This window comes from Chionomys nivalis, chromosome 16, assembly GCF_950005125.1.
Source record: "Chionomys nivalis chromosome 16, mChiNiv1.1, whole genome shotgun sequence".
NCBI classification, from domain to species: domain Eukaryota; kingdom Metazoa; phylum Chordata; class Mammalia; order Rodentia; family Cricetidae; genus Chionomys; species Chionomys nivalis.
Genome location: NC_080101.1, coordinates 24,635,863 through 24,660,744, shown reverse-complemented (window position 1 = coordinate 24,660,744; position 24,882 = coordinate 24,635,863). Strand labels below are relative to the sequence as shown.

General features: G+C 45.0%; 2 protein-coding genes across 4 annotated transcripts in view; one reads left to right on the top strand and one right to left on the bottom strand.

Moving 5' to 3' along the window:
- Ncbp1 (nuclear cap binding protein subunit 1) overlaps positions 1-4,421 on the top strand; it is a 38,889-nt gene extending 34,468 nt beyond the window's left edge. Inside the window, exon 21 of one of the 2 annotated variants that reach the window (XM_057790350.1) lies at positions 512-4,421. In XM_057790350.1, the coding sequence (XP_057646333.1) occupies positions 512-625 (114 nt within the window). In that variant the 3' untranslated portion in view covers positions 626-4,421. The remainder of the gene's footprint in view (positions 1-511) is intronic. The other variant, XM_057790349.1, reaches the window with a different exon arrangement.
- Positions 4,304-24,522, bottom strand: Xpa (XPA, DNA damage recognition and repair factor). Of its 2 annotated transcripts, XR_009058411.1 has the most exons (7): positions 24,289-24,522; positions 21,488-21,598; positions 15,053-15,158; positions 13,538-13,703; positions 12,192-12,309; positions 9,825-10,034; positions 4,460-4,581 (listed from the first exon to the last, which is right to left on the bottom strand). XR_009058411.1 is itself a non-coding variant. In XM_057790357.1 (6 exons), the coding sequence occupies exons 1-6, from the start codon at positions 24,449-24,451 to the stop codon at positions 4,433-4,435; spliced, it is 813 nt and encodes a 270-aa protein (XP_057646340.1). In that variant the 5' UTR covers positions 24,452-24,522; the 3' UTR covers positions 4,304-4,432. The 2 variants fall into 2 exon arrangements, 1 of the variants encoding a protein (XP_057646340.1); XM_057790357.1 differs by lacking the exon at positions 9,825-10,034 and having other exon boundaries at positions 4,304-4,581.
- Positions 24,523-24,882: the final 360 nt, after the last annotated feature.

The following is a 24,882-nucleotide window of genomic DNA, read 5'->3' as shown; positions in this document are numbered from 1 at the left end:
AAGTTCTCCTTTGTTCTAGGAAAGTGACCAGTTCTAAAGTAATCATTCTAAAGTTCTATTCTTTAAGCCTCCAAATAGTAATTCTCTCCCAGGCACTTGTAGTGACTAGCCAGTTCAAAAGGTAACCGAGAGCCCCTAGTCCTCTAGAAATCTTTGAGTGCATTTTAGTCTTCAGAGAAAAGGTTCTCATTTTTTGATGCCTTGGCTCCCTAGTCAGGCTGCTTTTCAAAAAGCTGTAATGTATTGTGTCCTGATTTTCGGGACGCCCTCTGAAATTGTGGCTTCCTGCCATGTCTTGCATCAAGGATCCCATAGGAAGGCTGTTAAAACTGGGTTTGGTTTTACGTCATTGTACATCCCTCCGTTCCTTTCCCTGCCTGCTCTCTCAAATCTTCTCTGGAGATGTTTGCCCTATTTTTTGTCCCTCAGCATGGGTAGGTTGTGAGGGAAATGGTCTGCAAGGTTGCTTGTGTTTGGTTTCCTGACCCAGGGCTCTTTTCTGTGTCCACAGCATCACCAGATAATCCAGCAGTACATGGTGACCCTGGAGAACTTGCTTTTCACTGCCGAGCTAGACCCTCACATCCTGGCTGTGTTCCAGCAGTTCTGTGCTCTGCAGGCCTAATAGTCATGTTTCTTCCCTTTTTGTTATCTTGAAATAATTTGTCTTATTTTTGATGGTTTGAATGTTTGCTTTCTTGTAGTAGCCTTTCACTTCCTACGGAAACAGGGGAGGAGAGCCCAGAGTATGACATTTCCCTTAGTTGCCCTGAAGGGCAAGTGTTGCTTGATGACAGCGATGTTATGGTGACCGTAACGTTGTATATATGTGAGACACAGCTTTCCTGTGATGAATTTGATACTTCTCCTTAGGGAACAAAACAGCAGGGTTGAGATGTGTGCAATGCAAGGTCAGGCTTGCAAAGTAATGAGTACAACCAACGGACACTAGGGAGCCTAGCTTTTCTCTGCTCCTGAGCAACATGGCTGGAATAAATCTAAGTTCTGTTTTTTAAACTTTGGTATTTCATGATTTATTATCTTAGTCTCTTTTCTTACAGAGATGTACTTAGCCTCTATCTGAAGCTTTCTTGCAAATGTTTTTGAGTAACCATCTTATGACACTACTTGTTAGAATAAAAAATTATTAGTACTAATTCCCAGATGTGCCAAGCTGGAAGCCACCCGGCTTCTAGTGATCTCGAGGTACAATTATAGCACGAATAATAAAAACCCAGAGACAGAAATTGGCGTTCAGCCTGAAGGTCAGAAAAGCAGAACAGCCAGCCCCTAGCTCTTACCTCTCCCTCAGTCTGAAATGGTGATCCTGCCTCCAGGAATCTCAGAATGAGACTGGGAGCTGTCTCCTCCCATCTTATATTCCTCTCTAGGGCTGGGATTAAAGGCATGTACCACTACCGCCAGGTTTCTGTGGCAAACTAGTGTGGCTCCTAGTGGGTGTCACCACTCCTGGTCTGTAAGGCTCGTAGGTGCAGTTGTTTTACTCTCTGAACTTCAGGCAAGCTTTATTTATTAAAATACAAATAAAATATCACTACATACAATGGCAATGGCAGCAGTTTTTCTGCCTCTCAGGTGATTGCAAATTTGACAGCCATTGTGGAAAAGCATCTGGTCATGCCCTGCCCTCCAAGAAGGATTTGACCAAGATTCCGTAATGTCACAAACTGATGTGCAGCAAGCGATAAATGAGTTGAGATGGACTTGGAATTCAGTGTGGCTTGGGTCTTGTCTCTGGGTTCTGAGGCAGATAATTGTTCCCTGAGCCTATTGAAGCTTGAGTGAAATGAGTGTTTTGTAAGATAATGCATTTCCTAACATTCCAAATTTCTGGGATTTTTAAACTTCTTATTAAACCTTAGAAAAATCTGCTAATAATGATATAATTACTGGTAGTAATTTTGTGCATTTGTTATTTTTGTATATATTATATTCTAGTAAGAATACATAACAATTGTCTGTTTGGACATATGGGCCTTTAATTACCATATATTCAGTGGCTGTAGAATACAATGTCTTATTACATGGGAATTCCTAGGCTTTTTAAATACCACATTTAAAGCAGGAGTATCATCTAATCATTTGAATTCAGTAGATCAAGGTTAGATGGCAAGAACTTCAGAAAGATAAAACCTGGGTTCCTGTTAAATATCCTGTTTACACTGTTCCTCCTTCCCATTTAACACAGCTCAAGCTGTAACTGATTTTAGATGGCTGTGGTCCTCCAGTAGCCAAACAACTAACTACTGAAGGCATTGGTAACTGTATCCTTTCCTGAGCATGGTGGAGTTCAGTTATCCTTGCACTACAGCTACAAGTTTCCGCTCTCCTTCCCTTCTTTGAATCCTCCTGTGCGGTGGTTGTTTCTAGAAACTGTTAATATGCCCTGCTCTGTTCTACTCTGTCAGCTGGAACACCGACATCTGTTGTATTTTACAGAAGAAAAGATGCAAAAACAGAGAGCAGCTGCTCCCTTCGGTTGGTGCTCCCAAAGACAGGGTGACATGTCACATCATGCTGATTCTCTTTAGCAGACTTTTGCCAAGGTTAGAGATTCTGGTTCCCTAAGAACTGTATCATTCCTAAAGATAAAGGTGTGAGAAACCTTTACCAACCTGAGCTGCCAGTAATACCTGGTACAGCCAGAGGACAGGCATATAGCTAATCATATCGCACCATGTTGGCCTTGACAGCACTCACTAACTGTTGGCTGCTACAGGCTGGTTACGAGGTTTACCATATTGAATCTTTCCAACAGACAGAAGCAAACCCCAGGAAAACTTGTCTACAATCCATGGCCAGGAAGTTAAATCCTTGTGTCTTGGAGCACCTTATCTCCCCACAATGCAGTAATACTTAACAGCAGCTAGAACTCCAAGTTACTCCTGTCATAAGGCTAGAAACTTCTCTCTCTACAAGAAAGTTTGGCTGCCTGTCCAAGATCAGTTTTTACTGAGGTGTAACATTTAGCATAGCACATATAACATGCCAGCCATGAAAAACACACAGAATGTCCCTACTGAATGTTTCTAAAGTACAGTTAGTAATGATGGCCCCACGTTATTGGGGTTGACTTTCTACAAGTGCAGCTGCTGAACTACAGAGTGAGCTATACAAGCTTCCTAGTGCACTGAGGGATGAAAACACCTACTTTATCTCAACTTGGGTGTCTGTCAAAATGATGCATAGCCCATGGCTACATGATTCTTAGAGTAGGCCTCTTTCCTGATGCTTAGGCACAGTACATGCTATTAGTTAGGAGTGGCTTCTGTTCTCAGAGCAGCTTTGACCTCAGATAGTTCTGCCTGAGCTACTTTCTAGAAAAATCTGTATGTATTCTTTTATTTCTGATTTTTTTGGTTCTTTGATCTCTGTGTAGCCCTGTCTGGCTCTCCTGGAACTCTCTGCAAGGTCAGCCTGGCCTTGAACTCAGAGATCTGCCAGCCTCTGCTTCCAGAGTGCTGGGATTAAAGGTGTGTGCCACCACTGCCTGCTCTCTCTTGATCTTTTTTCCACATATAATGGTTGTTTCTGATAGTTGTTTTTAATGGTTTTTTTTTTTTTTTTTTTTTTGGTTTTTCGAGGCAGGGTTTCTCTGTAGCTTTGGTGCCTGTCCCGGAACTAGCTCTTGTAGACCAGGCTGGCCTCAAACTCAGAGATCTGCCTGCCTCTGCCTCCTGAGTGCTGGGATTAAAGGCGTGCACCACCACTGCCGCCCTGCTAATGGTACTTTTTGATAGTACTTTTAACAAGACTGAAGAAAAATCTGGCTAGCTGAATTGATACAAATGGCTATGGAGAAATAATATTTGAACTGTCACTTCCGACCTCAGAAGTGTTAAACATGGAAGCAAGTTGTTACCATTAGATGAGAACTATAAGGCAGATAAGAGTATTCAAGTGTTAGTGTAATGTTTTTGATGAAAGTTTTGATACTCAACTTTGAAAGTAGCCTTTTCCCCTTTTGACCCATCATTTCCAAATTGCTGCATGAAGATCCTGAAGAATGGGGCCCTGGGCACCCGCTGAGGCAGGGTGCCATTTCTGTAGGTATCTCACTGTTGCCATTGCTGAAGACTTCACAGCAGTTCACATCAGACCTGTGGCTCCCTGAGCTAAGTTCAGTTCCATTAGCCTCACCCTGAAAGCGCTTCCTCCTATGCCAGGCTAGGATTTACTGTGTCCCTTGTTCCCCGTGGAGTAGTTCTAACTTGTCACTTTGATTTTTACTTATGTGTGCAAAGGAAAGGGGCACACAGAGGTGTGCACATGTATGTACAGGTGTACCTGTGGACCTTTTTTCTTTAAGCATATCCATCACATAAGGGTTTTTCTAAAACGCGTTTCTAAAAAGACTACACTGTGATACATCTGAAGAGAGCCTTTATTTGAATATAAATGTTTTTTAAAGTCACATTTTTTCATACGTCAGCTCGTGGCCACACAAGGTACAAGTCTTGCGAAACATGTCATCTTCTAAGCTTTCCTCTGGTCCGTACTCATGTTGGTGAGCGGCTGTTTCTCTTTTCCACACACTGCTTCTTACTGCTCGCCGCAGTTCTAGGGGGGAAGAAAAGTTTTCAGCTAAATACAAAATAAATTTAATGAGGCTTTCGTTGGTATTTGTATGTGTGATGTGTATAATGTTTCCTTTAGCTCTTTGTGTTGGTTGCACAAACGTGGCAAGCCTGCTCAGTCTGCAATTGCTCTCTTCATTGTCAAGCAGTATGAACTGACAGAAGTGGCTGTATGGTAACAATAAACAACAGAATGGGGTGTGTTTGGGGGGACGGAACAGGATGCCAGAGCTGCAAAGTCAGCTGAGGTAAGCAAAGAATAGGAATAGCTCAGAGCCCAAGGTTTTCAGTCAGGAGCTCCTGTCAGCCGAGTTCTGCTTACCAGAAAACCAAGACTAGTAATGTCTTGATGTGTCTCCATCTCAGAAAAACTGCTTATAAAATGACAGCATTGTTTTAGCTTTTTTGTTTTGTTAAGATAGTCTCATGTAGGCCCACGCTGCTCAAACTCTCAGCCCACGGCCACTCCTGCCTTTACTCTCAACTGTTCAGGCATGAGAACCACCTCTGGTTTACGTGGTGCTGGGGATCAGGCCCTGGCTCTGTGCATGCTAATCTGGAGCTACATTTCTATACCAACACCATTGTTTTTAAAAAGAACCTGCCAGACTGGGCAGTGGCACACGCCTTTAATCCCAGCAAAGGGAGGCAAATCTCTGATTTTGAGGCCAGCCTGACCTACAGAGCAAGTGCCAGGACAGGCTCCAAAGCTACATAGAGAAATCCTGTCTCAAGAAAAACAAAACAAAACCAACAAAATATAAACTGCCAGGTACTGGAGAGATGCCCAGTGGTTAGGAGCTCATACTGCTCTTCCAGAGGACTTGAGATTGCTTCCAGGCACCCATGTCAACTGCCTCACAGCCAATAACTTCACAGTCTGGGGGTTGCTCATTTTCCTTGAGACATTTTGTTGTAACTAATATCAAAGCACTACTTGAATCTCTGTTTCCAGCTATAACTTACCATGGGTAAAAGCAAGACAGGGTGACATACTGGACACTGGGCTGAGCACTTATGATGCATTTCCTCTATATCCTTTTGTGTAACTGCACACAGCTGTCATCCCAGTGTTTTACAGATGGGCAAACTGAGACAGAGGTACAGTCCAGCTTGGGTCCCCAGCAGTCTTGCTGGCCCTGGGCAGCATCCTCACTGGGTTGTGCTGCCTTTCTCTCCACTGTGGGGCTTACAGGGTTCAGTGTAGCATCATGGTCATTTCATGCATGAAGAGCCCCGGCTTCTCAAGTGTATGCAAAGCTGGCTGCTGCCTGAGGGAGTCAGTGTCCCTGCTGACTGCAGAGGGGCAGCAGGCATCTCCTGTGTGGGCTCCTGCTTCCCAGCGTGGCTGGGGAAGATGTCCTGCCTCTCTCCTTGATTTCCTCACTCTGAAAATCCCTCAGTCAGACTAAGCTCGCTTCTCTGCCAGATTTGAATATTATCTGTACTTGGGGAAGAGATAAGAATTATTTTCTTCTCATACATACTACATACATGAAACACCTAGCTTTCCAGTCACGACTGAAGACTGACTTTTTTTTCTCTGTCGTAAGTCTATAAAGCTGTTCACTGACAACGAATGATGCTGGATCTGAAGGGCTTCCCATAGACGTCCTGGTAGAAGGGAAGCATGGGCTGGGTATCACATATCCAAAACTCTTGTAAGTAATTTATGGATATTCTTAGATTTTGAAGTACTTGCATATACAGAACATGTCTTACTGATGGAGTCTTTACAAAACACATAGCTTGATGTACCTTATATATTTCTAGTGTCTGGGCATGGGGTTTCCTTGTTGGCAGTATTTCAGATTTTGGAGCACTTTTGATTTTCGGATGAGAGATGTTTAATGTGTTATACTGTCGAGTTTGGGTTTTCTTTGCCCTTCTCTTTTCCAAACAAGAGGTCCAAAGCCTAAGGACAGGCATGCAGAAGTAGAGCAGGCACAGGGCTAGGGCGCCACCAGGACAGGAAGTGGAGGGATGGAAGATGTATCATTTCCTTACTATTAAGCATCCAGGTTCTCAGGTTCCTCCCTGCATAGAATGAACCCTGAAATTTGGAGGATTAAAATGGGATATATCAGCATGCACTCGGGGTTTTTTGTGCACAAGGACAGACATACATGCTTTGCACATGTTCAGCTTGTCAAGGGCATAAACAGCAGCTCATATATGATGAAGTCCCCAGGGGATCAAATCTGAGTTCCAAATTAAAGACAAATGAACAGACAACACTGGAAAACTCAGGACCCTAATGCTGTAGACTGCTGGCTGGCGCTAAGAGTGCTCGAACCAGAGCTGTTCTCTGAACCATCACAGTAGCTCTGGCTCCAGCAGTCTGCCCTGGACAGCCGCTGAATTGGAGCTGGGAGGGGTGGTTATTTGCATATTTTTTACGGGATAAAAATCAAATTATTACCACTGAGAGTAGATGGGCACTGTGTATCTTCCAGATGTGAGGCTCTGGGAAAGTTAGCACCTGACTCGAGATACTCCATTATCAGAAAATCCACAAAAGTGAAAAAAAGTGGAAGGGAACAAACTGCAACAATGTCCCTGGCAGAAAAGGCAAGGGTAGTGAAAATCGGAACAGGTTAGGAAGGGAAGACCTGTTCAATGCCTAAAACATTAGCCTACACCAGATTCACTCTAGGAGGGGAACGCTTGCTCAGTTAGTAAGCAGAAGCAGAACACAGCAGTTTAGATTAAAATCCACTAAATACTAAATTTGCTAATGTCACACCAGTGAAAACAATGTTAGGAAACTAAACACATAAGGGTAGTGATTATGCAACATACTCTTAAGTGGTCCAGAAAAGTGTTTTCGGTGAGAGCACACACATGATGCAGACAGCAACATGAGAACAGCTCAGTCTGGGGAAGGCGTGTATGTGTGTGGTCCTCTGTTCCATTAGTCCAGCAATTTTCTGCAAGTCTGAAATTCTTTCCAAATAAAAAGGCTTTAGGAAGAGACAGGAGACGGCGCCAGCCAAACCTGAGACAATTTGAGCATCAAAATGAAGAGTGACAGGAGGAGCCTCCACTGCCATGATGTGAGAAGAACCCACATGGCAGTCCAAATGATGCTTTACAGAACAAAACCAAGGCCAGACAGAGCAGCCCAGGCCTTTAGTCTCAGCAATGGGACAAGCAGAGGCAGGTGGATCTCTGAGTTGGAGGCCAGCTTCGTCTACATAGCAAGTTCCAGGTCAGCCAGAGCTACAAAGAAGAGTTCCTATCTCAAAACAAAACAGGCCTGGTGATGGTTATCTGTAATCCCTGCACTTGGAAGGCAGAAGCAGGAGGGTTGCTACAAGGTCAGGTCCACTCTAGGCTACCTGAACCTTGTCTCAAGAAAACAAGAGTAGAGCCCAAGGAAAAGCTCTGTTTCAAAAGAAAACAATCTCTATTTATAATGCACGCGCACACACACAAAAACTGGTTCAGCTAAGAATCATCTCCATATACTAAAACCACTCAGTAAAATGGTGGTGCATCCACAGTGTCGTGTAATTACAAAAAGAAAGTTTAGTGTAGAATGATGACTGTCACCTCCCTCTATGAACTGGTAGGTCTCAAATGGTGTCCTTTATCTCCTAGGAAGTATTCCTCCCACAGACATTCGGCTTGAATCTAACTTAGCAAAAACAAGAGGCTGAACAGTCCAGGGGCAGGAGTGTGCTGTCCCATAGTTGGTCTGGGTGCTGCAAAGTGCCCAGGGGCAAAAGAGAATGGCTGAGGGTGACATTGAAGGTGGCACCCCTGTGGCTCCTGGGTCTAATAGAAGTGAGAGGGGTCACTGGAACAACAATCGCTTTTTAAGTTTCTTGATTATGGTGAGCTTAGTCACAGATTTGTAAGAATCACAATGTTTACAGGTTACTCACGGCTTAGCCAAGTGTATGTGAGTGCAAAAGGTTAGAAATGGCCAAATGTCAACACTTGGAAAAAATAGCGCGTGCGTGTGTGTGTGTGTGTGTGTGTGTGTGAGAGAGAGAGAGAGAGAGAGAGAGAGAGAGAGAGAGAGAGTGCGTGCTCGCCCTGCCCCACAGTATTGTACATGTGTAGAGGTCAGACGGCAACTTGGCAGCAAGTTCTCTTCTTCCACCAAATAGGTTTGGGAACCAAACTCAGGTTATTAGGATTGGCAGCAAGCACATTTACCCACTGAGCCATTTCATTGGCCCCCAAAAATCTTTCATAAGGGACATTTGTAGGTTTCACAACCCTCGTGAAAGATGCAATCAACTATCTTTTGTTGACTCTTGAGATACAAAGGTTAGAGTACACAGAAGCAGGGGCAGGTCTAACACACCTCGGGAACGAAACCAGGGTACATGTGCTGTACAAAACTGGAGCCCATGCGAGCCTGGAGAACCTGGTGAGTGGCTTGCCGTGTTGCAGCCGCCTAGTCGGCAGTAGACGGCTGATGCCCAAAGACTACCTCTCCTGGAAATGCATAACCAGTCTTGCTACTGAGAGCCTCAGAAATTGCTTAGAATGGTCACCCAAAGGGATTTTCCCAAAATGCTTGTTGTAGTGAAAAAAACATCAATACTACTTCAAAGCTTGTTTTTAGTAACTACATTTTGAAAAAGAGATTGTCTGCAGTCAAAGAAACCCACTACTACTTCTGAGGTGAACATACAGAAGAGCTAGCTGAGGGATGCTGGGCGGGAGGACGGGTACCCTTGTTATCTGGAGGATAAAGATTACAAGCTGGTGTTCCGTGAACTAAGTAGGCTGGAGTTGTACCCCTCAAACTCCACAACAGTCATAAATATATCCACAGGCCAGTGTGCAGTGCCTCCAAACCCAGAAGGGACCTCTAAACAGGATGTCCTTACCTGCCCCTTGCAGGGGTGGGAGCCATGCATAGTAACAATGAAGGTTAGCTGACTAGCCTTTCAGGAGAGAAATTGCTGGAACTAAGCATGTAACATGGACGAAACACCCGTAGTCCCAACTTATTTAAGGCAAGAAAGTATGCAGACCAAAAACATTCTGTGTATCCCACCAACTCAGGGTTCACATCTGCTACGAGGTGATGCATCCTTCAAAGTCCAGTTACCCCGAGCAGCAGCGGGCCTGCGTGTGGCTCTGCCTTGGAGATGTGAAACTTGTCTATGTACTTATGGTAGTCACACTTTTTCTGTAGCAAACTCAGTGCTGTAACCGCTAACATAAACCACATGTTAAAAGCGGGCGGATGGAATTGCTTACCTTCCCATAAAGAAGAAAGCTTTGCGTCAGCTTCGCTGTGCATCAAAAGGAACCATGTTCCAATTTCTTTCCAACTAAAAAGCCTTTAGACTGGCTTTGACTCCTCTCTGTTCTGAGCCAACTGCACAATCAGCTCCTCGAGTCTACTCTACCGTCTACTCCACTCAGCCCTCTGTGGCCTAGTCAGGACAGGAACATATCCACCAAGCGCTAGAGTGAATCGACAAGAAGCCACAGTTAAAGAAGGCAGCACTGACCTCAGCACACCCAACACCCCAAGGGAAGGGGTGAGCTCAGTCATATGCAAAGGAGGAAATGCAGGCACTCTTTTATCTGTAGACACGTGGAGAGTACACACTCACACAAACACTTCCTTAAAAAGCATGCTTCACCCAAACAAGAAATAAACCCTTAAAAGAATTCTGTGTCAACTACATTAAGGAATAAGGAAAACCCGTGGTAGTTTGGTGAGCTACAGTGACCAAAACCAATTAAATACCAATTAAGTTCATGTTTTGGAAACTGTAGAAATTCTGTCTGTATTGATATATATGCATATCCTTGACCTTGTTCAGTGGCCGGGAACTTTCTGGTGCCAAAAAGTCACCAGATTAGTCACATGCATCAGAAGAAGAAAAAATAAATATATATGCATATCCAAATAGAATCATATTAAAAAAGGCAAGAAATTAAGTGCATCTCATAGTCTTTTGCTAGTCAAATTGTAGAAATTTAGTGACCATTACATGACATCTTGACCAGACCACAGAATTAGTGTGTAAGGAAAAGTTACAGGTAGCATTCTTCAACACTTTTACACATACAAATTTCTAACTGGTACTTATTCTCTTATCCATATTTCATTGTCTGCACCGAAGTATCCTCTAAGGTTTGAAGAACAGATGGATTAAATCCCTGGACTTGGGCTGGGGAGAAAGCTTGAACTGCAGTGATCCAAGAACACACCATCTCAGTGTAAGAGAGCCAGTATGAGAAACGGAGTTTGACTTCCTGGGCAGCACATTTTTCACAGAGTGAAGTGGAGCACTGCTGGCTGTCACCCCTGGGGGTGGGAGAGGCGTACAGGACAACCCCAGAAGGAAACCATGAAGGCTTGTGTTGCTTGCTTTTGCTTATTGTTCAGTCTTTTCACTTGGTTGGTTAGTTAGTGGATCTGTTGGCTTTTCGTTGTTATTGTTTAGCTGGGGGGGGGGTAAGTTTGGGGTTTGTTTTCTGAGCCAAGGACTCCACTCTATAGCCCATGCTGCCCTCCAACTCACAATCCTCCTGCCTCAGCCTCCTGAGTACTAGGATTACAGACATGTACCACCACCCCATTTTCTTTGTTCTTAAGACATTTGGGCTGTCCCATTCACCCTGTAAAACCTCTTCTAAATTTTAAAATTACAAGAAAAACTAACATGGCTGAATACTGATTTGAAATGGATCTAGTAATGTATAACCCAACCTATGTGTAAGATCATGTTACCTGGATACAGTGGGCACCACACAGGGACTCTACATAGCAACCACATGAAGGATATGAGCTGGTTACTTCCTGAAGACACTTCTTTGGGAGTTGCCCTGAATGCTCCTGCCACACCCTGGGTTCATCCCTGGTGTAGCACCTATCCACATACCCTATTACTATCTCTAGTTTCTTTCCTGACACTCAATCCAGCACCTTGGTTAGCACAGTGCTTGGCACATGGTAAATACTAGAGATGTGTGCATGGATGGACAGACTGATGAAAACATGCACGCATGGGTACAAACATGGGTAATGGATGCAGAGACAGAGCCACCAGGGAGAGGAATGCTGCGTGGAGCCAGATACACAGATGCAGGAATGACTGTATACATGAAGAAGACTCAGGAAGAGAACCTGACAACTGTCCCACCATATATAGCAACCCAATCATCTTTCTGGGTATTTCCTCAGTCATATTTAAATAAAGACACTCAGACTAACTGACATCAGTTATTCCTTCCAGCTACTAATCTGAGGACTGTTTTGGTTCAAGCAACAAGAGAAGTGGCTACTGAGAGTCTTGTTACTTTTTGTTACTGTTTCTTAAACCCTGCAGGCCACACCTAAGATCTGACTGATGCTCCATCCCGCCACCCCATCCCACCACCCCATCCTGCCACACAGCTGCACAAAAATGACTCCCATGGAGACGATGGCCTTCAGAAATGTAGTACTCTGAGGTCTGAGCCAAGCCTCACACACCAACCCACTGAGGCCAAAGTTCAAGCCCACTTTTCTCCCCTGTGGGAAAGACACCCCAGCACCTCCCCCAGACAGGAAGGCCACAATGCCTTTGCTCTGCTGTGAATCGAGTGACAGGAAATTCCACCACTTACCTTTGACTTTCTTATCAAACTTCTTCTGCTTCATTTTCTCTCGGTTTTCCTGCCTTACTTCCTTTGCATCTTCCAGTGCTTCCTGGCTACCCCAAACTTCAAGAGCCCGCTTGACAACCTAGAGCATAGTTAAGACTTGAGTTACTCGGGACTCGGAGTTGCACGGCATGAAGTCCTGACCTCACAGATGCCACTATGTCACATGCGGAGCGAAACCATCTCACAGCTGAAGAAGTCCCTTGAAGTTCCGCTTTTCCAAGAAAGAATTGAAATAATGAGTACAGAAACATAAATGAAGAAGACTCAATGAGAAAGAAAATGTAAGATCCAATCATGAGGTCATGAGGGGCAGGAAGTGCCATGAAAGTCCTGTTTTCCCGCCTGTGTGCATGACCATGGTACATGAGACTGAAATAAAGCCTACTGGCATTTTTATTAAGTACAAAGCATCAAATGATAAGAAAACCTGGGCTGCTTTAATTAGCTTCATTTTTACTTATTTTGAATGGTACATAAGATAAATGGTGAATTTTTAGATCAATAATCATATTTAATGAAATTTAGTATATGTTTTGTTTTGCAATGTGGCTTAATTCTATTATAGATATAATATCCAATTATACTAAATATATTATATATTTATATCTAATTATATTTAAATATGATTAAATATATAATAAATCTAGATATACAATTATATACAAATATATAATTATCTAATAATACTAGAATAATAATTCTTGAATATTTCTGTATAAACAGCTCTAAAGCAATGCCTCTCCATATTTTCATATAAGAGAACAAACATTAAAATATTTAAGCCATCCTGGAGTAGATACAGGAGGATACTTGGGGCTTCAGGCACCAGGCTGGTACTAGAGCACACCAGTAAGTGGGTCTCTGCCGTGGCACATGTGTGAGCTGCTCAGAGCAGGCACTGAGAGCTGCTCTGAGCTGTGCAAGTCCCAGCACTCAGGAGCATCCCAGACTGTATTTCCCAGTGCAGTTCATCTGGTTCAGGCATCTGTGAAATAAATGAATCAATAATCATCTTGAGAGCCTTTCTTTTTCTTGTTTGGTAAAAGAAGACTGGTAGGCAAATGAGGTCTGTCCTTTTCTGTGTCCAAGTGATACTCCTGACATCACCCACTAGCAACACGGTCATGGCAAAGCTAGCACAGCGAAAGGAAGGTGAGAAAGCCGTGTGTTCTGAGCGGTCACCAGCTGTGACCAGGACAGACGTGTGAACTGAAAGAGGTGGTCTTTACTGAGCAAGCTTCGGTCAATAATAACCTGTCAGCCTGCTGGAAGTTCACCCACATCCCCAGGCCCAGCTTACTAGAGACCTGTAACTTTAAGTAGAGCTTCATATCACCCCACTGTGAGTGACGAGGGTTCTTCTTCACGATGAACCTAAGCGCGGGCTCTCTCTTCTCTAAATCGCAGTCTTTCAGAAGGTATTCCTGCTTGGCTTCTGTTTTGGTTATAAGCTTGTGTTTATCGTCAGCATCTCTGGAAAAAGATTAAGAGCATTATGTAAGCGATTTTAATTCAAATGAGTTTTCAGACAGCCTGGCAACCACAGGTCTGCACACCCAAAGATGCAAACATCTCTTCCCTGCAGGTCTGCACACCCAAAGATGCAAACGTCTCTTCCCTGCCTTTGGCTCTCATGATCAGAGTCATAAAAACTCAGGCAGACTCTGGGCATATAACAATTTAAGAATCTTCTTAAAGTTCCTCTTATTCCAGAAGGGACTTGAAGTAAGAAAGGGAAGATACGATGAAAGAGAGGACCCTTGAGAAAGGAACTGGAAATTGAATCACAAGGTCATGCCTATCACCCCAGCACTCAGGAGGCTAGGAAAGAGATTCGAAGTTCAGGGCCAACCTGGGGCGCACAGATCCTGCCTCTAAAAGATGGTAAGAAACAAATGTCAACACACAGATCCCACCTCCTAAACACGGCTGGATTCCAGTGGCTCAAAACCAAGGTAAGAACAGTGGCAGATGGGAACGTGAAGGACCACTGAGTTTATGCCCATGAACTGGGCAGGAAAAAAAAGCTCTCATGCAGAGCACCATGCTCGCAGAAGCTGCTGGGCAGGATGGACGACGTGCATACATGCAAGTGCAAGCACACGCACGCATGCACACACACATGCGCAGTAAGTGATGGCGAGCAGTGGGAAGAGGCAATAGGAGGCAGCTGCGGACCTGCAGCCATGGTGAAGACATGTTTGTTCTAAATGGAATTAAAAACCGTTTTAACAGTTTGGAGTAAAATTCTCTAGAGTAGGGGTTCTCAACCTTCCTAACACTGTAACCCCACAATAGTTTCCTCATGTTGTGGTGACCCCAGCCATAAAATTATTTTCATTGCTACTTCATAACTGTAATTTTGTTATTGTAATGAATCTTTTTCTTTTCTTTTTTTTTTTTTTTTTTTGGATTTTTCGAAACAGGGTTTCTCCATAGCTTTTTGGTTCCTGTCCTGGAACTAGCTCTTGTAGACCAGGCTGGCCTCGAACTCACAGAGATCCGCCTGCCTCAAAGGCGTGCGCCACCTTGTAATGAATCTTAATGTAAATATCTGTGTTTTCCAATGGTCTTAGGTGACCCCTGTGAAGGGGTCATTTGAACCTCAAAGGGGTCATGACTGCTCTAGAGAGACGAGAATCAAGAGGTGCAAGGTGGGAAGGGTGGGGGCAGAGACCAGGCAGGAGATCGCTACTTGGAGGGCTGAGGCAGGAAGCCGGCAAAGGCAATGCTAGCCACAGAGCTCTAAGAACGTGCTGCGGGCGTGGCTCAGCAGCTGGGCTGCCTAGAGTGCTTGTCGCTAGCACCACAAAAACAAGTACCTGCAGCTATCGCATGTTGGGAAATCAAAGTGGCTCATAAGGTACGAGTCCATGAACTCTTTCCCACATTCTTCACAGATCGCATAATCGAACTCCATGACGGGCCCTGCAGGAAGAAGGGGAGTTCTTTATCCTTCTGTGGGACTAAAATGACACATACATTTCTGTCTTTGGGGAGCCAGGGCATTGGGTGGTCCAGCTGCCCTGAGAGGCATGTGTCATAAGTTTGTCAAGTTACAGTCTGTGGCTCCTGGAGCACAATGTGCCTTCCAGTTCCTGAGCGACTGGTGCACCCACTGAGGCGGTGATGCCTTCAGGCCAACTGTGTTCCCTAGAAATCAGGGAAGTGTATAGACTCTTGGCTGAACAATCAATCATCTTAGACATTAGTGTTGTATACCCTGTACAGCCTGCAAACATCATAGCATCCCGGCAACCACCATTGTATTGTTTCTGATAAGGGATAAGAAGTCTGATTGCTTGGAACAAACTTGTCTCAGCCTCTGTCCTGCTGGGCCCTCTCCATCTCAGCCCACGTAAGGTTCACTTCTCATGGGTTATATCAGGTAACCTTGGCCCAGTAAGGCTAGCACTTACATCTGACGCCTCACCAATCTGGGGTTTGGTAGCCCAGGGAGGCCCACTGGGTCAAATTCAAGTTGTCTTCGGGGTTATGCTCCTTCCTGGGGGCATTTCGACTCCTAGGGGCTGCCCGTATTCCTCCCCACCTGCCATCTTCAGGACCAGGAAGAACTTCCCACATCCCATCACTGGCTTCCTCTGCAAGCCCAGCCCTCCGAGCCCTGATTACACCAGGCTCCCTGGGATAATGGTGATCTCCCCACTTCAAGGTCTTTAACTTTAAACTTCTCTGCAAAGTCTCCTCTACGTAAAGTATACAGGCTCCAAGGCAATTAGCATATGGACATCTTTGGGGGCTTCTGTTCTGCCAGTTACGGTACTGCTGAAAGTATAAAGACTTGCCCCAGGACTGGAGGGGAGGCATCTACTTACAGAGGGAAAGAGGCCACCAACTCATTGAGCAGTTAAAGCCACAAAGAGCAAGGCAACACGGCCTCAGCCGGGGACATTATTTTTCTTTCATTCCACCCTGCCAATTAAGCAAACGCTTCCACTTTATCGTGTCGCCTCCTGGACTATAAACTTCTTGAGGGAGAATCACTGAGTCCTGCATCCCTCAGCACTCCACACAGAGCTGCCCCTGGCAAGGTGAAGCTGCATTCTGTAAGGGATTAGACTTCAATGCCTAGCAAAGACCTTAATCCTAATGGTCCTCAGGCAAATCTAAGCCCCACTGGAAAGTCCGTAGGATGACTGCCACTGCCCTGCCCCAGCTCTGAAGACTCCACAGTGGGAGACACACTCCTGGCACAGTCTTCCTTAGGTCTGTCAAGATCCCATCACCCCTTAACTCCAGTAATCTCCAAGCTCTTAAAAGAAATGGCTCTTTATGCTGGGCGGTGGTGGTGCACGCCTTTAATCCCAGCACTTGGGAGGCAGAGGCAGGTGGATCTCTGTGAGTTCGAGGCTAGCCTGATCTACAAGAGCTAGTTCCAGGACAGGCTCCAAAACTACAGCAAAACCCTGTCTCGAAAAACCAAAAAAAAAGAAAAAAAAAAAAAGAAGAGGAAGAGGAGGAGGAGGAGGAGGAGGAGGAGGAGGAGGAAGAAGAGGAATAAGAAGAAGAAAAGAAAAGAAATGGCTCTTTATAAAACAGGGCACAGCTATCGATAAGAGAAACAAAATAGAGCAAGGCTGTTGATGTCTTCAAAATGTCTACTAGGAAAAGAAAGGCGGTGATGGCAGAACCATCAGATGGTCACAGCACATCATTATCCAAAAGCCCTGAACGGGTCTTTTGTAGGGTGAAAATTAGGTCATCCCGGGGATTTTTTTTTTAATTTATTCATTTATTATGTATACAATATTCTGTCTCTGTGTATGCCTAAAGGCCAGAAGAGGGCACCAGACCTCATCATTACAGATGGTTGTGAGCCACCATGTGGTTGCTGGGAATTGAACTCAGGACCTTTGGAAGAGCAGGTAATGCTCTTAACCTCTGAGCCATCTCTCCAGCCCATTCATCCCGGGGATTTTTAAATATTCCCACAAGATTGTCCATCACTATCATCACATCTGCCACATTTCTCCTTATCCATTTATCAAAGGCTCTGTGTTCTTATTTTACTCATTTATTTGGGTTTCTTCAAGACAGGGTTTCTCTGTGTAGCCCTGGTTGTTCTGGAATTTGCTAGGTAGACCAGGCTGGCCTTGAACTCAGAGATCCACCTGCCTCTGCTGGGATTAAAGGCATGTGCCACCACCGCTTGGCCAAGATCTGTCTGTGTCTGTCTCTGTCTCTTTCTCTCTTTAGATGTATTTATTATATAAACAGTGTTTTGCCACAGGTCAGAAGAGGGCGCTGGATCTCATTACAGATTGTTGGAATTGCCATGTGCAAATGGGAATTGAACTCAGGACCTCTGGAAAAGCAGCCAGAGCTCTTAACCACTGAGCCATCTCTACAACCCAGTCTCTATTTTTTGACAGTTTTTTTTAAAATGTTTCATTACTGTCCTTCATTACTTTGGTGTGCTCACTGTCTCGAATTCAGCTGGTGCCTCCTAAGTCACTGTAGTATGCCTCCAGCAATTCACAACACTTACATATTTTCTGGCATTAGAAGATGGTTCACATTCATCTTGTAGTTGTGTGCCCCAACAGCCCACCAAGTTCCAGACAGTATGTGCCAGGAATACCAGCCTTCAGCATCAGCACCTGTCACCCACTCCCAATGGCCTCCCAGCTGTTTTGTCCCACAGGTCGCCAGGACCAGGGCATCCCCATCGCAGGCTCTACCTGGACCTGCAGAAGCAGCACTGGTGGGCGGCCCCCCTAAAATTACTAACATGGTCAGAGCTTCTCGGCTGCGAGTGGACAGTGTGAGTCACCAGCCGGGCGGGGGTGGTGAAGAACGCCAAGAGCTCGGAATCCTCAGAACACACCTCCCACCAGAGCTGGTCCAGACATGGCGCTTTTAGGTGTCTCAAAGAACGGGATATTAAAACTGGGCCCAGTTTCTGCAGCTTCAACCAGCCCCAGCCCTTGACCAGCAGGAACCTAAAGTTCAGGCTTGCCCCTCCGTTCTGTCCTTCAGTAAACATCCACTTTTGCTACTGTTTTATTACTTGAATTCTTTCATCCCACCAGAACCAGGGCCCTATTTTCACTAAGACAATACCATAAGCATGTTTTAGTCTTGGCAGCGAGGCAGGTCCTCGTCCAGCCCTTATTATATGAGGCTGACACTTCCCTCTCTGCAACGGTCGCTCAGGCTCAAGTCTGCTCCCCAAACGGAATCCCAGTGCATGTGTCTTCTTTAACCCAAGAGAACACTTCTGTAGGCTACTGGAAGGGTTCCTCAGTTAGGACACCCAGTTTTGACAACTGTCTCCCATGTGTCAACTGCAAGACTACATGTCTGCACATGCCCTCTTGAAATATGATATGCAGTATAAACATAAACGCATTACCCCTAGACACGCTGGCAGGCACTGCTACTCATCACCCTGGGCACACTTCTTACGCCACAGCTAATGGCCACACTGGGGTTTTCCAGCTCCGACACTTTCAGATCTCCAACCTTTATCTCTGCCACAGTGTGAAAGCATTCACAGCTGAGTGTGTATACATAACTGTGTATACATAACTGATTTACCAACACGTTGACCCCGTGTGGCAGCTGAGAGCGTGTGTACATAACTATCTACCAACACGTTAACCCCGTGTGGCAGCTGAGAGCGTGTGTACATAACTATCTACCAACACATTAACCCCATGTGGCAAATTCATAGCCCTCTTTCTAGTCCATCTCTAAATAAAAGAATGTCCTGGGGCTGGAGAGATGGCTCAGCGGTTAAGAGCATTGACTGCTCTTCCAGAGGTCCTGAGTTCAATTCCCAGCAACCACATGGTGGCTCACAACCATCTGTAATGAGATCTGGTCATTCTTCTGCCTACAGGCAGGATACTGTATAAATAAATAAATAAATCTTAAAAAAAAAAAAAAAAAAAAGAATGTCCTAAGTTTTATCTCATGGGTGCTGGCTTCTCATTTTGACCTATAACACAATTTCTCTTTCTTACTGTCTCTTTTTATTTTTATTTTTTATTGGTACTAATTTTGGTTTTGGTTTTTTTTTTTTTTTTTTAAGATGGGGTTTGTTAAGTTTTTAATTGTCAACCTGCCACAACCTAAAATCACCAGAGACAAGAGCCTGAACCGAGGAACTGTTAAGATCCGGTTGGCAGTGGCCTGTCTATGCCATCTTAACTTCTAATTCACGTGGGAAGGCCACAGCCACTGTGGGCGGCCCCCATCTCCTGGGCTGGAGATGCTAAGAGAGCGCTAGGGGAGCGTTAGGCAAGCAGGCAGCATGGGTACACCTGTTTCTCTTAGCTCTTCACTCGGGTGGGTGACTAGTGGCTCACGTTCCTGCCTTGGAGCCCCCTCAGAGGCGGACTGTAATCTGGGGTTCCTCCCTCACGTGGTCTTTTGTCAGGGTGTTCCTCACAAGAATGAAACAAGAACAGGGCTCTAATATGTCTGACCAGTCTGGTCTGCCTTTTTCTTTGAGACAGAGTCTCACTTAGTTGCTCTGGCTGGTCTGGAACTCACTATGGAAACCAGGCAGGCCTCAGGCTCCCAAAGATCCACCTGCTGGGAAAAAAGGTGTGTGCCGCCAGACCTTACCAGGCTGGCCTCAAACTCCTAAATTCAAGTAATTATCCTGCTTTAGCCTCCCAAGAAACACCGTGCCCAGCTCATGAAAATACTTCTGAGAATTTATTCCATCCCTCAGGATCTGGGCTCTCCCTGCCTATGATAAAACAACAGCAAATGTCCACTCTACGTACACAAACCAACTGACTCCCTAAGTGCCTGGGCGCTGGACTTTGTTGTTGTCGTTAATGAATATATTTAAGAAATGTAATGTCATAGTGATGAACAAATAATTACATAAGAGAATAAAGTTCTTAGGAATTTTATCATGAGGAGTATCATTTAAAACTACACATTAATGTCTTTAATCCTAGCACTTGGGAAATGGAGGTAGGTGGATCTGTGGATTTGAGGTCAGCCTGGTCTACAGAGCGAGTTCCAGAACAAGCTCCAAGCTACACAGAGAAATCCTTTCTCGAAAAACCAAAATAAATAAATTATATATATATATATATATATATATATATATATATACATATGTATATGTGTTTTACAGCTAAACAAGCCCCCAGAATATAAATTGTCTACTTCAGAAAATAGAAGTAAAATTGTACATAAATTTTGAAGTATGAACTGTTCTTCTCTCTCTCTCTCTGCAAAGGGGAGGTATTTTAATTGGACTTTGCTAATGTTACAAACAAAATCCTCTTCAAAGAATATCAAGTCAAATCAAACATACCCTGAGCTAAGAGAAAATGAAGAGTAAACCATTTATATGCTGAAGCTGACAGGAAAACTATATTTAGAATTTATACAATTTCTTACCAGCATTAAAGGATAGACAGTTTAATTTAAAATCATACAGAAGTTTTGAATAAATATTGCTCCAAAATTTAAAATGGACAATAAATACTTAAAAGGATGCTCAACACCACTAGCCTCCCGAGTACACAATTCAAACCTGCAGCATGCTCGGTACCATTAGCATCCAGTATACACAATTCAACCCTGCAGCGTGCTCAGCACCACTAGCCTCCCGTGTACACAATTCAACCCTGCAGCGTGCTCAGCACCACTAGCCTCCCGTGTTCACAATTCAACCCTGCAGCGTGCTCAGCACCACTAGCATCCCGTGTACACAATTCAAACCTGCAGCATGCTCAGCACCACTAGCATCCCGTGTACACAATTCAAACCTGCAGCGTGCTGTTGATTCACATAGGATAATACGACCAAAGAGATGGATAGGACACCTGTCACCAGGATGTGGAGAAGCCAACCCTCTCCTATATTCCTAAGGAGAGTTTGAAATTATGAATCTGCCTAAAACTGTCTTGTAGTGCTTCATAAAGTTAAACTTCGTATTACTCTATGATCAAGAAACTGCATGTGTAAGCATATGTTCTACCATGAAAAGGGAGCATATATAAAAGTTCTAATTGTAAACTGGTAAATATAGAGACATATATAGTTGTATTTCCCCATTATTGAAAATAGATTATTTTCTCATACAATATATCCTGATTGCAGTTTCCCCTCCCTCTACTCCTCCCAGTTCCTCCCTACCTCCCCCAGGCTCTGACTTTTTAATCTACCACCAATCTCCCCATTGATCAAAGGGCAAAGAATTCTTTATGTTACTATGAATAACCAATGTCAGTACTACTTTTGTGGAAAAAACTATGCTTTACCTGGTTCGTGAACAACATTTGCAGTCTTCTGTTCCTCTTCTTCCTCTTCTTCTAAAATGAAGCCTCCTTTGGTGTCAATCATTTTGGGAGGGACTTTTACATTGGTAATGCCTGCAGAAAGCAGAGAAAGGCGGTCATCAGCTGAACCAGGCAAGCCTGTGTGCTCCCCTTATGTAAACAGGAAAAGGAGTGCTTGCACACTGTCCAGACGGCCCCAGCTGGTGGAGCAAGGCAAGAAAAAAAAAAGCCCAAGGGTTAGAAAGAAATAAAATGTATTTCCTCACAGATGACATGAGCAGGTATGTAAAACAACCATAAGAGTCTACTGTTCTGATTAGAAGACAACCTCCTGACACCTCTACACTACAGGCCACAGCAGAAATCAAGGCAACCCAGAACCCTGGGATGCATCTTGGGGAACTCACTTGACTGCATGTTAGGAAATGGGACCTTCGAAGTAAGATCATGCCTACAGCCACAACAAATCCAAACCAAAGCCCAGATCTCAATGAACTCCCGGCACATCTCAGATTTAGCTCCAATTATAGACAGGACAAATCACTCAACACTATTCAACGAACACCTCCACCCGTAACGTTCCTCCAGCGAATACCAACTCACTTCCATGGTGACACCATCTACTTGGAGTCGGATTCAACGGGATGAGGGTTCAGGCCCTGACTGCCCAGCTTCAGACACCAACTGCAGACCAGGGACTTTGATCAACTGGCTATAAATCAAGGTTCCCCAAACAGCTTTTCTGGTCACAGTTAATCTTCTACAGCAACACACACAACTTAGGAAAATCATTCACTTGCACCAATTAACTGCAAAGAATTGTAAGTACAAATGAAAACTCAAGCGAAAGGACATACCGGGCAAGTAGGGGTCTAGAGAGTCCCAAGTCTGGGAGCTTCCTTCCCCACTATACTCTAGCCCCAAATGCCTGCCTTTCAAAGACCTATGTACAGGTATACCACAGAAATCACACTCTATAGACAGTTTAGTCACCGTAAGTCACCGGTTCGAGGACAGTGGAAATATACCACAATCCAAGCTTTTAGATAACAGCCGAGGGCCAAGCCTTAAGCAGGCCTAAGGAGAGTTGGTTCTGGCCTGCTGCTAACTCCCTTCTACACAAGGCTTGAAAGGACAGAAAGCAGAATGGCAATGCCTAATATTCACTTTAATGGTTCTATACTAGACACCTGTCAAGGAGAAGCCTGGCAGGGAAAGTATCTATTGAAAAAGCATCCTGGAGAGGATTTAGAGGCAGAAGCAGGAAGAGAAGTGATTCCCTACAACAGCAAACTGAAGGAAAAGTCCCAAGCTTGTAACAAAGAGTTAAAATTCACAGCTTATAAATCCTCTCAGGCAGAAACATCTTCCTGGCTGGGGGGAGAGGGGGGTGAGATGGGGGAGCATTCAAACAAGAGGCAGGACTCTTCCTTCCATTACCAGGTGGACTGACCAACCTTGCCTAATCTTAAGCTACCTTTCTTTTTCAGTACCAGAGTGAACCCAGGTCTTGAGCATGCTGGGCAAGCACCCCACTACTGAACATCCAGAGCCCTCTTTTTAATTCTTAGAGTCAACATCTCACTAACTTGCTCAGGCAGCCCTTGAACTCTTGCCCAGGTGGGTCCCTCTTGTCTCGGCCTCCCCAGCAGCTGTGGTTACAGACCTGTGTCACCAGACCCTGCCATCTTATGCTGCTTCTAATTTCCCTGTTGTTCTGGACTCGTGTGGAATTGAACTGCACAGTCTCTGCACGTGCCAGGCTGATTGTACTCCCAGCAGGTTATCCACCAGTGTCTATCCACATATAGATACTGAGGCACAGGCTGTGGCAGATCTTTCAAGAGCTGGACTATGAGCAATGAAAATGAAGATAACTGTTTATATTACAAAATGATGTATAACGACTTTCAAATGACTTCAAAAGATCCAAATCTAAGTTAGTTACAATCCGTCTCTGCTGGTCAGAAGCAACAAATCAAATTCAATGGCAATTCTAGAATCAAGTCTAAAAGTACAAACTGCCATAAAATATACGTGTTATTATTCAGTACAAACTGTTAAAACAAGTGCATTGCCCATACAAATATATATGTGTGTGTGTGTGTGTGTGTGTGTGTGTGTATGTATGTATGTATATAGTGAAATTGCCAAAGAAGGGAGAGGAATAAAAAAAAAAAAAAGAAATTACTTCTGCAGAAATAATTCAGATGAATCACTCCCAGGGGCAACGCCAGCAGCCGAAAACACAACTGACATTAAAAACTCAGTAAAATAGCCAGGTAGGGGCTCCCAAGATGGCAAATATAACCAAAATGAACCCAGCGCCACATGATCCGTTCTGGTCCTGATTAACCGGGCGGCGGGGGGGGGGGGGGAATCCCTTTTCTTTTCTGATCTCAACTGCCAGGGATAAAACAGGGGTACCAAGCCCTGCCCTTGCCATTTTCCAGGGTGGCCGTGAGAATCCAATTGGTTAACTCCAAACTGAGAGGCACTGCATGCGTTATCATACGAGGCCCTGGAAGGCAGGACCCCATGGAAAAGACTGGGCCAGGGTCGTTTCTGCTGGGCGCTGGACTGGAAGAAGGTGCAGGCTTATTGTTTAAACAGTGGCAAAGCCGAAAGCTCTGAGCCATAGAGGCTCCAGGCAAAGGGCATGACAGGGCAAGTCTGGAACCACGGAGGCACGGGCATGCATGGCTGTTCCCGCACACCGAGCCCGAGCGGGCTACCGGAGTGCAGCCGGGATGCCTTCACAAAGCCCCGGGAAGGGTCCCCACCTCCTGTGGCCGCTGCTGCCGCCGCCGCGGGGTAGGGCCGAGCTGCCAGCCGGGCCTGGCGCAGCATCAGCGCCCGCTGCCGCTTCCGCTCTATGCTCGCGCGTACGGCGGCCGGCAGCTCCGCGGGCTCCGGAGATGTGCGCTTGTCCTCCGCCGTCGCCATCGCCAGCCTAGTCCGAGGGTTCGTGCACGCGCACCACGAGCGGCTACTTGCAGCTACCCTGGCTCTCCACCACAATCCACCTGAGAGAAGAAAATGCGCCTGCGCAGTCGAGAAGTACTGGCGGAAGGGATGGTGGTGGGCGAGGCAATGCGCCTGCGCAGCAGAGGGGTGGTGGCGGAAGGGATGGTAGTGTGTACTTTGACTTGTCATCTGTACCAAGGACTGCTGCTGAGGTTAACTTTTTTAGATCTAGTAGTCGTCAGACAATAGTTCCACTTAGTGGTTCAGACTAAGCTTTGAGCTCTCATTCAGCCAGTGTTAGCTTTGGTTCTAAGATCTGGGTGGTCTTAGGCGCGTTATTTAACCAAAACTTAGTTTCTTCAGTAGATAAAGGATTCTGGCGTCACCCTGCAGGTCCTTGAGAAGATTTG